Here is a 14,505-nt window from a genome sequence, read left to right as displayed (position 1 = left end):
AGGAGAAATGGCTTGAAGGAGATGAGATGGAATTGGATCAAGCGGGCAAGTTGTAGGGTGATTAGAAAGGATGAGTTTTGACACTTCTGCCTCAGAGAGTGAAGAGAAGGATGTAAATGAGTGTAAGTTTGCTGGTGATATGAGCTTGACTGATTGTGGTGTGGAAAATTGTGCACTAATGTGTTTAATTTTATTAATGAAAAACATTGCAAAGTCGAAAGTTAGAGATGAAGCAGGAGGAGGAGGAGGAGGACAAAGAAGTGAGGAAAATGTTTTAAAAAGCATGCAAGAGTTAGATGAATTGTTAATTTTGTTATGGTAGTATGTCCTTTTAGCAGAGGAGACATTAGCAGAGAAAGAAGATAGGAGTGACTGATACACAATAAGATCAGTAGTATTTTTGGATTTGCGCCGCACCCTTTCAGAAGCTCTAAGCTTAGAACGGTGTGTCGTTTCATATATATATATATATATATATATATATATATATATATATATATATATATATATATATATATTAGTGCTGTCAAAATTAGCGCGTTAACGCATTCGATTAATTTGAAATATTTAACGCGCTAAAAAAAAATAACGCAATTAACTCGGTTGCAGTTTTTTTATTTCCAGTTGTGGCCATGTGTGTTCAACGTGCAAAGAAATATGGATAAGACCAAGGAAGGACTTTTAGACGGAAAGTTTCAGTATAAAACTCTGCCGGATTACTCTTCAGTCTGCCACAAGAAACATTACTCTTCATTTAGTCTGCCACAAGAAACAGCAACATTAAAATCATGAACTCAAATGTCATTGTTTAAAAAAAAAAAAAAAAACAATGACTGTAACAGTGCGTAAATCAGACCTTTCTGTAACGCTAACGTTAATAAGCTTAAACGAAAATAACGAAATAATTGTGTAGCGGAGTATTTTTTGTACACAGTGCCGCGAACTGTCAATCACTCCTGTGCACGTGCATCACTGTCCTCCTCGCAGCTGCAGTAACTTGCGCTCTCTCTCTTCATCAAGCTTTGAAACAAAAAGGGGACAAAAAGATCATATTGTCTTTGTGCATAGGCTATAGATTAATTAGATAAATGAATATCTAAATTTGTGCCTTGCCGTCTACGGTATTTTTTTAGAACTTAGAAAAAAGATGCTGCAGCCAATGAGCAGCCAGCGGGGGCTGCAGGACGACTCAACCTCCGCAGACAGTTTTTAATGTTTATCAGACAATAAATACTCAATATTTTGCTTTAGTATAACTCACAACGAGTTTCACACACCTTCTCCGGCCACGTTGAGTTGTTGACACGTAACAGTGGGAAAAGCGACACATACGCTATTCACTTGTATAACATAAGGGTGAATGGGTAATGTAGTTTCTGCTCTGGGTGGGATGAATTAGGAAGCTTGCATTGTGAAGGGCGCTCTGAAAATCGGCAGTGCAGGTAAAAGATTAAAACCTCTATTAAAACAGATGTCCAAATGAGCGTACCGGTACGCTACAAGCACGTTCTGGGCGCACGGAGAGGTGGCGGTACGCTCAAGAGCTATATTTGGAAGTGGCGGTACTGAGTACTGGTGTGTACGGCCCACTTAAAGCACTGGCAATGACTATACTTTGGAATTTTTTTGCAGTCCACTTAGAATTCAACATGGAAATCATTTTTGTTTTTTATTGGCATTGATTGTTTTGAAATTCAAATGGTACTTACATGCCTGTGTTTTTATTTCTGTAATAAATATGGCTTTCAAGCCAACAGTTAATTTGGAGGATATTGATGGTTTATTGCAGGTATGTTGTTTACATGAGAAAATCTGTGTTACAAGTTAAACAAAAATTCCAATAAACAATCATATTTTGAATTTAAATAGTTTCTTTGTCTTGAGTTTACATTAATTATATACATTTTACATTTACATATCCAAAAAGTTTCAGTCTTTTAATTGCGATTAATCGCGATTAATTTAAAAAAATTGTGCGATTAATTAGTTAATTTTTTTTAATCGATTGACAGCACTAATATATATATATATATATATATATATATATATATATATATATATATATATATATATATATATATATATATAAAATTATAGTAAGTAAGTAAACTGTTGCCAGACAGTTACCGTAACTTTTTAGAGATGTTTTTCACAGTGTAGATATTATTTAACAGTTTATTTGAATAAATATCAAACATGTAAAAGGTGTGCATTATAGTTGACACCTAGATGAACAGTTTACAGTTGTTTTTATAACTGTAAGTCATTCTCCTCAAATGCTATTCGCTTGTTAAGTCTGACCACGAGAAAACAACAGAAAGTGCTAATATAAACTCACAATGTAATAGAATACTAGCGAAAAAGCTATAATCTTAACCTTTTACTCCATACCGAAATCCCAGATAGCCAGACAATGAAAATATAAATATTAAAAAAAATATATATAAAAATTATTTGTGTTTGGGACACTGTGAGCACGGAGACTGTATAGTGTATACCTTAAGTTTGAAAGTGTTTAGCTTAAATTATTAATATGAATAAACAGTGCTCATAAACGGCTGCAAGTGAAGTGAGTTGAGGCTTGGTCCCGGAAACAGCGCTTCTTACCTCATCACAGTAAACCGAATTGACATTAGAAAAGTGTATATCGCGTGTAACTTTAGAGACGGTACCTAAATGTGGAAACAAGGAACGTCCAACATCAAGCCAACTTTATGCTAGTAAATTTCAGGCTTATTTGCATGATGAGGAAACAGCTGCTGTGCTTTCTTTAATTATCGGCACTTTACGACAGTGCTTCAAGAAAAACATTAAAATAGCTAACATTAACTGAAAAGTAATTTAACAACACGCTCATTCTTTTATTGCACGCTTATTAATATATAAATGCACTATCAGTGCATAAACATTCTGTCAAACTTGAACTTTTATGAATCTTAATTTAACACACATATCACATTCAGCCTGAACGAATTTGGGTCTGAGTGAGCCACGCTAATTTATTCACGCCCATTCGCCTCTTCTTTTTTTTAACAGAAGGCGCAGTTGCTGTCTGTGGAAAGAGATCTGGCGATCAGGAACTGCGGGTGGTGCACCGTTCAGTTCTACTTTGCTAGACTACATTAGTGACTTCATTAGAGGCCCGGTATGCAGAATTAACATTGATGTCGTGCATAAGTGGAGGAAGCGCTTAGGGTGCACTAGATTGCACTGGATTTATTAAAACTATGAATGACCGCTGTCTGGCAAGCGTGGATAACAGAAGGCTTCTTGCGTTATGAGGAGGACACCTGACGTGTGGAGCGGGCTCTCATAAGGCGCGAGAAAGCAGAGGAAAAGACATTCATTTCTAGACAGCCGAGTAATAGGTCCAGCTTTCTAAATGCGTCTTCTTATCGAGCAGCCAAGAACAATGAGCAGTGGCTCTAGCAACTTTCTGCTAGTCCCTATACCGGAGTATCCTGCACTAGACTGCGTGCCGAACAAAAACGTCAAAATAGTTGTTCTTGGGGCAAGCAATGTCGGAAAAACAGGTAAATATATCAAATAATGTGGATTCTAATATGCAGAATTAATATAACTAATTTTACTTTATGTCATTATATTTTTCTGCCATGCGGCACTTTGGTGATACAGTTGTTTATACAGTTTATTCTGTTTAAAGTCTGAATAAAGTATGTTTCTAATCCTGAAAAATGATGATGTTGGGGATATTTAAGCTAGTTTAACGCCAGGGTGCGACATACACTGGGACACTGCAAAGTTGTGCACGAGCATTTGAGTGACACTGCTCTTGTCTTTATGCTGATACAAAGTTTCCTTTGGTTTCAATTTTCAGCTCTGATTGTAAGATTTCTCACTAAGAGATTCATAGGAGACTATGAAGCCAACACAGGTAAACGTTATAAAGAAACAATGCCACTATATTATGAAACTGTAAAACTGAACTGTAAAAATGTTTTCATCATCAGTAGATTTTATGATACTTATAAAAAATACACTTAACGTTTATAATTTTTAAGTGATTTTTTTTCCTTCAACGTTTCTAGGAGCCTTGTATTCAAGGAAGATTCATTTGGATGGGGAGCAAGTTTCTTTACAAGTGCAGGACACTCCGTGTGTGTCACTGCAGGTACCTCCAAATCACATGCCTTCCATCTTTCAGCTAAACATCCATCAAGTAGTGTTATCACAGTCATTTAGATCACTCAGTCATTGCCTGTGGGATTCCAGCTTCTGATGAACTGTGGGGAATATTAGTTCAAACATTTGGCCAGTAAACAAAGTATGCAGCGCAGGGGAGATAAAGAGGGTGTGTTCAGGCATAAGCTCATTAGTCTGACTCATGTGGACTGAAGGGCTCTCTTCAACTGAATCAGTCTGATCCTAGCTCAAGCATAGTGTGTATATATAGGTGTCATAATGACTGAGAATTTACTTTGTAGTTGTTATGCTAGAACTAACTTCTTAGTAATCAGCCCTATTATTGTTAAAAACCTATTTAACATACAGTATTATATTTGCAGCAATCATTAAAATAATAAAATAATAATATTATAATATTTACAAGAAAATGATCAGTTCAAAATAATGTAATTACACACACACACAACACACACACACACACTACTGGTGTCCAAACATTTCATTGTAATATTATAATTTTTTTTTTAAAGAAGATTCTTATGCTCATCAAGGCTGCATTTATTTGGTTAAAAATACAATAATATTGTGAAATATTATTTTAAAAAAAAACAGTTTTACTATATTTTAAAATGTTAATTATTCCTATGTTGGCAGAGCTAAACTTTTAGGAAGCTATTACTCATCCTTCAGAAATCATTGGTGCTCAGAAATGATTCGGGGCTCAAGAAACATTTCAAACATTTCTTGTTATTATTATCAGCGTTGAAGACTAATTAAAAATTTAAACTGTTATTCAAAAATAAATACTTTTACTCAGCAAGGACGCACTCAGCTGATCAAAAGTGATCAATTTCAATTTCAAATAATTCAAATAAATGCTATTCATTTTGAATGCTATTCTATTTGTCAAAGAATCTTAAAAAAAGAAAAATAAATAAATTATCACAGTTCCACAAAATATTAACCCTTACGAAAGGAAAATATATTTACCAATATATTTCTTAAAATATTATTTTATTTTATAATATTTTATATATTTGAATACATTTAATAATATATTGATGATACATAATTTATATAATATATTACAAAATATACAAATGATTGCCACTTTCAATATATTGCAATATATTGGAAAAAATAAATATATATAAGAATATATGCCTAATATATTACATTATATTTTCCAATATATTGCAATATTTTTTTGTTTCATAAGGGAAGCAGCAACTACGGTTTCAACACTGATGATAAAATGTTTGTTGTTTACCAAATCAGCATCCTGCTTACAAAATTTAACGTAGAAGCAATTTTCACCCAGAAATTGCTAGGAAATTTCATAAACATTGTTATATAAAATTGAAAATTAAAACACCAGTTTTCTCATTCCAGGATGATGCAGAGGGTCTTTACTGTCAAGAGCAGATCAACCGCTCTATTTACTGGGCAGATGGTTATGTGCTCGTCTTTTCCATCACTGACCTCAACAGCTACCGTACCATCCAGCCTCTCTACCAACATGTGCGCCGAATCCATCCCAGCGGCAACATCCCTGTTATCATCGTGGGAAACAAGAGCGACCTGCTGCGTGCCCAGCAGGTCCCGGATCACGAGGGTAAGGCGCTGGCTGATCAACTGGGAGAGCCCTACTTTGAGGCCTCGGCCAGGGAAAACCATGAGAGCGTCCAGGCTGCCTTTCTGTTCTTATGTCAGGAGGTAAGCCGAGCGCTGGGAGGAGGAAATGGGGAGAAGAGAAAAGGTGGACTACACCTTGCCAGGACAAAGAACCCAAACATGCAAGAGTTGAAGAGAAGGTTCCGGCAAGTGTTGTCATCTAAGGTCAAGTCAGCGACTGCACTATGATGATGATGATATGATTGACCCATGTGACTGTATAGGATTCAGAAAGTGTTAACAAATTGCTATTGCGTAGGGGATTGTGAAACATGAGGCAAAACAATGAAACTCATAGAAGATGAGCAGTGAGATCACTGCACTCTGGATGAACTGTAACATGGGACTCCAGGCACTGAACTTCTAATGGTTTTAAGGCCAAAAAGTCTGTTTTTGTTTCAATTTTTAGCTGCTATTATGCAAATGTTTCTTGGTTTTCCAGGATTATAATTCATTTCTCAAATTCAATTTGTTTAATCATGAATTTCTTTTATTTATAAATGACGATTATAAATTAAATTCCTCTTTTAATGTCAAGCTAGGGTAAAAATATTCCTATTTATTATGTATATTGAAAGTAGCAAAATAAAATAAACATACTGAAGGGCCATTTACTGGACACATAATGTTTTTGCAGTCTATTCCTAAAATTCTCATGTGACTGGAGCAGTTTTACAAAATGCTATTGTAGGATTATCTCAATTTTTCCAGACAGCGAGAGACATAATCCAGCTATGTTGGGAGAAAGAGATTTTTGACTGGTAGTTCCCGTGACCTTTGACCTACTTACACTGTTTCAAGTATATGAGTGAAGTATGGCGATTAGTAGAGGGTCTCCTTTGCTTGTTTCTTCCAGATGTCCCATTCGCCCACTCAAATGGACGTTTGTTTATCTTGCAGTACAGATGAAATGGCATTCCTCTGAAGCAGGTCTGTTGATTTCTGGACTAAACTATTAATCATGCGTCCAGTTAGAGTCATTATGACCTCTAACCTTTCACCTCTGATATACCATTTTCTTCTCTTCATCCAATGGCCTAAAGAAAAGCAGATTCAAAATGTGACTAACCTTGAATTTTCTGACCACAGAAAGTGACAGCATGTCCATTTTCTTATATAATGACAAAGTAAAGCAATGGTAAAATAAACGCTATATGCTGTGGTGATTTGATTTCTTTCTCAACAAGCCTTCAGGCTCTCTCTGTCAGGTATTGGTAAGGGAGGAACTCAGGTGCAGACAGGGATTCTCAAAACAAGGGGTTTATTTACAAAAAGGGGAAAAACAAAAACCCACGAGGGGGAAAACAGGACTAGGGCAGATACAACAATAACAAAACAGGACTGATTAATCTAGATAAACAAAGACTCAAAACAGGAGAACACTAACTACAAATAACACTCACGGTTATACAGGATACAATATCTCAAACACAGGTGAGGAACACAAATCACAGAGGTACAGGTACAATCTCACACACAATCACAATTGTAGAACACAGTTGAGGTACAATCACAATGACAATGAACCGACGCAAGACAGAGCACACTAGGAGATCTAAATAGGGGTACTAATCAAGACACGACAGGTGTTACAGATAGGACAATCAAGACACGACTAGGTTAACAAGGGGGGCGGGGCAAGGGAACGAGACAACACAAGCACATGGCCCAAAGACAAGGCCATGCGCTTGTACACAAAACATGGGTCTGTCATGATCCTGCCTCAAGACTAAGAAAAATCAAGGACACGAGGGCAGAATCATGACACTCTCTCTCTCTTTGTCTCCCTCTTGTTTTACATAAATCAACAAATACTTTCTTATGTCAAAATCTCCATTTCATTTAAACTGAAATCTTATTCTATTATTCTCAGATTGTTGGAAAAAGAGAACTCGTTGGTTGATTGGCAGTGTTACAAGTCCACTAAACCATTACCAGAATAAATGTGCATATGTATCTGGGTATCTCTGAGAACTAAATGTTCTACAATATCATCAGTATTTCTAAACAAGAAAGGTTTTTAAAGAACTTAAACGTTCAGTATATGCATTGTAGTGTAAGTCTCACATTTGCACTGTAAAATGCAACTAGTTTAAGTAACAGTAAAATAATTATACTGACATAAACTGTGACTGGAAAGAAAATACCCTCATAAACATAACAGATGTAGGCAGTTCCTCAAAACAATTTCTTCACCAGGCACACCATTTAGCATAAGGTAACTTCTTGTACATAATTATTACCCAACTTTCTATAAAACTCAATTTTGATTGTTCAGTCCAGTCGCGTCATTCAGTGATAAGTTATGGCTATTATTATTATATTATTTTGTTCATTTCTCATGTATCATTCTGCAGACGCAACTTTGCACAATCATGCACCTTACTTATCGATTGTAGTAACAGAGATTGTTTTGTTCCTTGTAATAGACTGTTTGTTTTGTCTTTATGGAACAAGTATACAGGTAAATATGCAAAAATATAATTAAATACATTTAATGTCTATGTATTTTATCATTTGTTTAGTAATTAGTAAGAGACACCATTGTATGACAGTTGAATCAGAATCAGAATGAGCTTTATTAACAGGTATATTTACACATACAAGGAATTTGTTTTTCATGACAGAAGCTCCGCAGTGCAACAAAATGACAGCAACAGAACAAAAACACAATAATACAAGAATAAAAAATAAAAATGATTAGGTAAGGAATGACACATAATAAAAGAATATAAAATACAAATTAGTAGGTAAGGAATGACAATATACAAATTGACAATTGTATGTGTAGGTATATTACAAACAGGCAGTTTTGTATGTACAGGTATATAATGTGTAAAAAATTGAAGTATACACTAAGTATGTGTGTATTATCAAGTGTTCATTAGATGTATTGCCTGAGGGAAGAAACTTTTCCTGTGTTTGGTCATTCTGGTGCCCAGTTCTCTTTAGCGTCGGCCAGATGGCAACAGTTCAAAGAGGGAGTGTGCTGGGTGTGAGGGGTCCAGAGTGATTTTGCCAGCCCTTTTGCTCACTCTGGATAAGTACAGTTCTTGAATAGAAAGCAGGGTTGTACAGGTACCTATGATTCGCTCAGCAGTCTGGACTACCCTCTATAGTCATCTGAGGTCAGATTTTGAAGCTGAGCTGAACCAGAAAGTTACTGAAGTGCAGAGTATGGATTCAATGATGGCAGAGTAGAACACAGCTCCTGTGGCAAGTTAAATGCATGTTACATGGCCTGACCATAATATTTAAGTAGGCCTACAATTACAAAAACAGAGGGCTCTGGTGATGGATTAGACCACAAGCCTGAATCAGTGGACATCTCCTTTAGTTTGCGTAAGACAGATTTAATAAGCCTTCTCTCTGACATTACCATTATGAATGGATTCCGGTTGCTGCTATGGCCTGCAAAAACTGAGAAAGAGGCTGTGTTAAGCACTGTGAACAAAACAAGTTGTGTCAAAGCAACTGAACAACATTAATAAAAAAAAAACAGTGTGTCAATAATGCAAAATGACAGTTAAAGGCAGTTCATCATTGAATTCAGTTATGTCATCACTCAGTCAGTTCAGTTTAAATAGTGTATGTGCATTTATTTGCAATCAAGTCAACAATATCGCTGTAAATTAAGTGTCCCCCACTAAGCAAGCCAGAGGTGAAAGCAGCAAGGAACTAAAACTCCATTGGTGACAGAATGGAGAAAAAACCTTGGGAGAGACCAGGCTCAGTCGGGGGACCAGTTCTTCTCTGACCAGACGAAACTAGCAGTTCAGTTCCAGGCTGCAGCAAAGTCAGATTGTGCAGAAGAATCATCTGTTTCCTGTGGTCTTGTCCTGGTGCTCCTCTGAGACAAGGTCTTTACAGGGGATCTGTATCTGGGGCTCTAGTTGTCCTGGTCTCCGCTGTCTTTCAGGGTTGTAGAAGTCCTTTCTAGGTGCTGATCCACCATCTTGGGGCTGGATACGTACTGGATCCGAGTGATTGCGGTGACCATCTGATCTGGATACAGACTGGATCTGGTGGCTATGGTGACCTTGGAATAAGAGAGAAACAGACTAATATTAGCATAGATGCCATTCTTCTAACAATGTAGCAAGTACACCGGGTGTTATGGGAAGTGTTCTCGGTTCCGGTTTATCTAATTAATGCAGCCTAAAAATCCTTTAACAGATTTGGATATTAAAAGTGTATTAGTGTGTTATGTGTAAGCCAGGTTAAATCTAGATTTAAACTGCAAGAGTGTGTCTGCCTCCCGAACAATGTAAGGTATGTTATTCCAGAGTTTAGGCACTAAATAGGAAAAGGATCTGCCGCCCGCAGTTGATTTTGATATTCTAGGTATTATCAAATTGCCCGAGATTTGAGAACACAGCAGACATGTAGGACTATAATGTAACAAGGGCTCATTCAAATACTGAGGTGCTAAACCATTCAGGGCTTTATGATTAATAAGCTAGATTTTAAAATCTATATGATGTTTGATAGGGTGCCAGTGCAGTGTTGACAGAACCAGGCTAATATGGTTATACTTCCTGGTTCTAATAAGAACTCTAACTGCTACATTTTGGACTAGCTGAAGTTTTTTTTATTAAGCATTAAGAACAACCACCCAATAAAACATTACAATAATATGACATTTCTACATTTGACATTGACAGCAGGATTTAGTTTAGATGGAAGAATGCAGTTTTACAAATTCTAGGAATGTGGCTTTCTAGAAAAGATTGCTATCAAATAGCACACAAGTTCCTAACTGATGACGAAGAATTGACAGAGCACCCATCAAGTCTTAGACAGTGTTTTAGGTTATTACATGCAGAGTTTTTAGGTCCTAACACAATCATCCAGTTTTTTTATATTGACTATGCATTCCATTAGTTTTTCAAAATGGTATGTTTGTATGTACAAAGAAATATAGAGCTGAGTATCTTCAGCATAACAGTGAAAGCTAACACTGTGTTTCCCGATGATACTGTATCTCCCAAGGGTAAAATGTAAAGCGTGAAGAGTAACAGCCCTAGTACTGAGCCTTGAGGTACTCCATACTGAACTTGCGATCGATATGATACCTCTTAATTCACAGCTACAAATTGAAGGTGGTCATAAGTACAATTTAAACCATGCTAATGCATTTCCATTAATGCCAAAAAAGTTTTCTAGTCTATGCAAAAGAATGTTGTTGTCAATAGTGTCAAACACAGCACTAAGAACCAATAGCACTAATTGAGAGATACAACCACAATCAGATGATGAGAGCAGGTCATTTTAAACTCTAAGGAGAGCAGTCTCAGTACTATGATACGGTCTAAATCCTGACTGGAAATCTTCACAGATACAATTTTTCTCTAAGAAAGAATATAATTGTGAGGATACTACCTTTTCCCGTATCTTGGACAGAAAAGGGAGATTCAAGATCAGTCTGTAATTAACTAGTTCTTTGGGGTAAAGTTTTTTTTTTTGATGAGATGATTAATGACAGCCAGTTAGAAGGTTTTGGGGACATATCCTAATGAAAATGAGGAAATAATATAGTCAGAAGAGGATCAATGACCTCTGGAAGCACCTCTTTTAGGAGCTTAGATGGAATAGGGTCTCACATACATGTTGTTGGTTTAGATGATTTAACAAGTTAACAATTCTTCCTCTCCTATAGTAGAGAATGAGTGGAACTGTTCCTTAGGGGATCTATAGTGCACTGTCTGACGCGATACTGTAGCTGACGGCTGCATGGTTAGAATAGTTCCTAAAGTCATTACAGCTGTGATGTTGGGAAATGTCAACACTTGTTGAGGCTTTATTTTTCATTAATTTAGCCACTATATTGAATAAATACCTGGGGTTATGTTTGTTTTCTTCTAAAAGAGACTAAAAGTAATCAGATCTAACAGTTTTTTAATGCTTTTATGTAGGATAGGTTACTTTCCTGCCAACCAATACAAAATACCTCTAGTTTTGTTTCCCCCCAGCTGCGCTCCATTTTCCGGGCTGCTCTCTTTAGGGTGCGAGTATGCTCATTATACCACATTGTCAGACTGTTTTCCTTCCTTAAGCGTAAAGGAGCAACTGTATTTAAAATGCTAGAAAAGAGAGTCCATAGTTCAGATATAAAATCAGCAAACCCTTTAATAAAGTCTGTAAGGTGCCCTTAACACTTGTTTTTTTGGATAATTATAAAGCACCATTACTTCAAACGTGTTATACTTTAAGCCCACCCTCTAAGAAATACTGAAAACATTGTTATAAATTAAAACAACACCTCCCCCTTTACCTTTTGGATGTGGCTCATGTTTATAACAGTAATCTTGGGGGGTAGACTCATTTAAAATAATGTAATCAGCAGGTTTTAGCCAGGTTTCTGTCATACAGAGCACATCTAGGTTATGATCAAGTGATCATATCATGTACAAAAAGTGCTTTTGTAAAAGGGACCTGATATTCATTTTGTTTATCATTTGTTTTTCCGTATTGCAACTGTTTTTTATCTGTTGAACCTCAATTTAATTGTTACTCTTAAATTGGTTATCTAAGTGAAAGAGTCTCTATGTGCTGAGAATTAACGTCTGTGACTTTACATTGACTTCTGTGATGTGAGGCGACTAGCAGACAGTCAGTTTAGCCAGTCTGTCTGCATCCTGACCTGGGCCCCAGTTAGTACAAGTACAAACTCTAAGACCATGATGAAGATGAAGATGGGATGAAGACCATATCTTTTCAACTGGTCAGGTCTGCCCCAAAAGCTTGTCCAACTGTCTATGAAACCTACCTGTATGTTATTCTGCGGGCATGATTTAGACATCCAGCCACTGAGTGATGGCAATCTGCTATGTATCTCATCACCACAATAGCAGGGAGGGGACCAGAGCATATTACAGTGTCTGACATTGTGCTTGCAAGTTCACAGACCTCTTTAATGTTATTTTTAGTGATCTCCGACTGGCGGAGTCGAACATTATTAGGGCTGGTGTGAAAAACAGTCTTACTGTATTTACGTTTAGCATTAGCCAGCATTTTTAAATTTGGCAAGATGTCAGGCACTCTAGTAAAGCTGGTAAAGGAAGTTTGAAATATTATTGTTATTATTGTTATTAGATCAGAAACAGCTGTGACGTGAAATGGTGAGAGACATTTTTTTCCCCAATCTGAGCTCATTACGTTATCACAGCCACAGGAAGCAAGACCAAGACCATTTCCAAAGGAGAACTGAGGGTGGAAAGAGAGAGAAAAACAGAAAGAGAAAGGTAAAAAAGGCAGTGAGGCAGGAAGCTAGATGGAGAGAAAGAAGTAGAGAGCTGTTACTGAGAATAAAAAAAGACAGAGATCCTTTTAGAGTGACAGACGTCAATGAGGTTTGAGACCTGTTAGTTCCTGTCAGTGGAACCTCTGTCAAGACTGACTGCGGTATTAACACTTCAAATAACATCTATTGATTAATTGCAGTTTGAATACTGGCATGTATGTTCACATCTGTTTTCATATTTGTTCAGTTTTGGAAACAACATCAAGGGAATAATTAATGATCTGTGTACATGTGCAGCTGAAGTACTCTTTGAGATTCACCCTAGTAATTTGTGGTTTAGTCTCTGAAATCATTGTGTTCACCATGTAACTGTTTGTCCTTTTACATTTAAGGTTTGCCATTCCCTTGATGGTCCAGCTCTTTCAGGGATAAAAGAGTTGAAAAGCTCTTTCAGATTTTGCACTGATTTACAAAGAGGCATTATTACAAAAAAAAAAAAAAACAACAACAACAAAAAAAAAACACCATAATTAAAACTGCTCAAATAAAATGGCCTCATATTCTTGTATATACAAGACAGAGCGGTCATCAGACCTAATGGCTCCCATGAGATGGCTGTCCGTATATGGATTGCCCACCATGTCTGACAGCTGTATAATTCAAACTTGAACCATGTGGATGCAGACCAATTTAATAGGTTATAGGTTATGCTTCACAGCATGTTGGCTTTGAATAATAATAGTCTCCAAATATCAGCTCAGCAGTCTTCAAACTTTTTTTGAGTTTGTAGAGACTTGGTCAGAAATGTGCCAGTTAAGTTTTTCACTCATTTTTTCTATTACTGTATTTAGCAAATGTTCTGTGATGCAGTGGCTTACCAGCTAATAAGAAACACTAATCACTGCTCTTTGTGTGCACTTGGATGGTTAAATGCAGAGCACAAATGGGACACCATACTTGGCCTCACATCACCTCACTTTCATTTCACTTTTTTTATTTGGAATGTTAATAAATCTGTTGTTTGTCTTGATACAGTTGCTTCTTTGCTTTACAGACCTTATCGACTTTTTAATAAAAACCCACCTCACCTACATTTATAATCACACTTGTAATTGTGATCTTTAAAAGTATTTTGTCTTCAGTAGCCCAGCTACTGTGCAACTTTACAGACACAGATATATACAAATACATTTTATACACATATTCTTTAATTTCACATATAAAAATATAATACTTTACATGTGTGTTTATCCACATTTATATAAACACACACATAAAAAAGAAAATATCATAAAAGATTAATAGCAAGTCAGTCCGTGTACCAAACTCCATTTGTTTTCCTTCTAGACTACATATGGCATCAAAGTATTACAGAAGCCACATCACAACTACAATCTAAGTCTGGAACGGTTGAGAAAGTTTCCATTCCCTCTATAGTATAA

General features: G+C 36.4%; 1 protein-coding gene across 1 annotated transcript; it reads left to right on the top strand.

The window, feature by feature from the left end:
* Positions 1-3,055: 3,055 nt before the first annotated feature.
* LOC128017730 (ras-like protein family member 11A-like) lies at positions 3,056-6,973 on the top strand. The gene is made up of 4 exons (XM_052603191.1): positions 3,056-3,533; positions 3,839-3,895; positions 4,050-4,132; positions 5,539-6,973. The coding sequence occupies exons 1-4, from the start codon at positions 3,383-3,385 to the stop codon at positions 6,007-6,009; spliced, it is 762 nt and encodes a 253-aa protein (XP_052459151.1). The 5' UTR covers positions 3,056-3,382; the 3' UTR covers positions 6,010-6,973.
* The last annotated feature ends 7,532 nt before the right edge of the window (positions 6,974-14,505 follow it).

Source organism: Carassius gibelio, chromosome A7 (assembly GCF_023724105.1).
Source record: "Carassius gibelio isolate Cgi1373 ecotype wild population from Czech Republic chromosome A7, carGib1.2-hapl.c, whole genome shotgun sequence".
In the NCBI taxonomy this organism is placed as follows: Eukaryota; Metazoa; Chordata; class Actinopteri; order Cypriniformes; family Cyprinidae; genus Carassius; species Carassius gibelio.
The sequence above is the reverse complement of the archived record's forward strand: the minus strand, read 5'-3'. Positions and strand labels throughout refer to the sequence as shown.

What these genes read in the sequence shown, in the direction of transcription:
- LOC128017730 (XM_052603191.1), top strand. Translation starts at nt 3,383, where the DNA reads ATGCGTCTTCTTATCGAGCAGCCAAGAACAATGAGCAGTGGCTCTAGC. An exon ending in AAGCAATGTCGGAAAAACAG is followed by an intron (nt 3,534 to 3,838) that starts GTAAATATATCA and finishes TTCAATTTTCAG; the next exon opens with CTCTGATTGTAAGATTTCTC. An exon ending in CTCCGTGTGTGTCACTGCAG is followed by an intron (nt 4,133 to 5,538) that starts GTACCTCCAAAT and finishes TTCTCATTCCAG; the next exon opens with GATGATGCAGAGGGTCTTTA.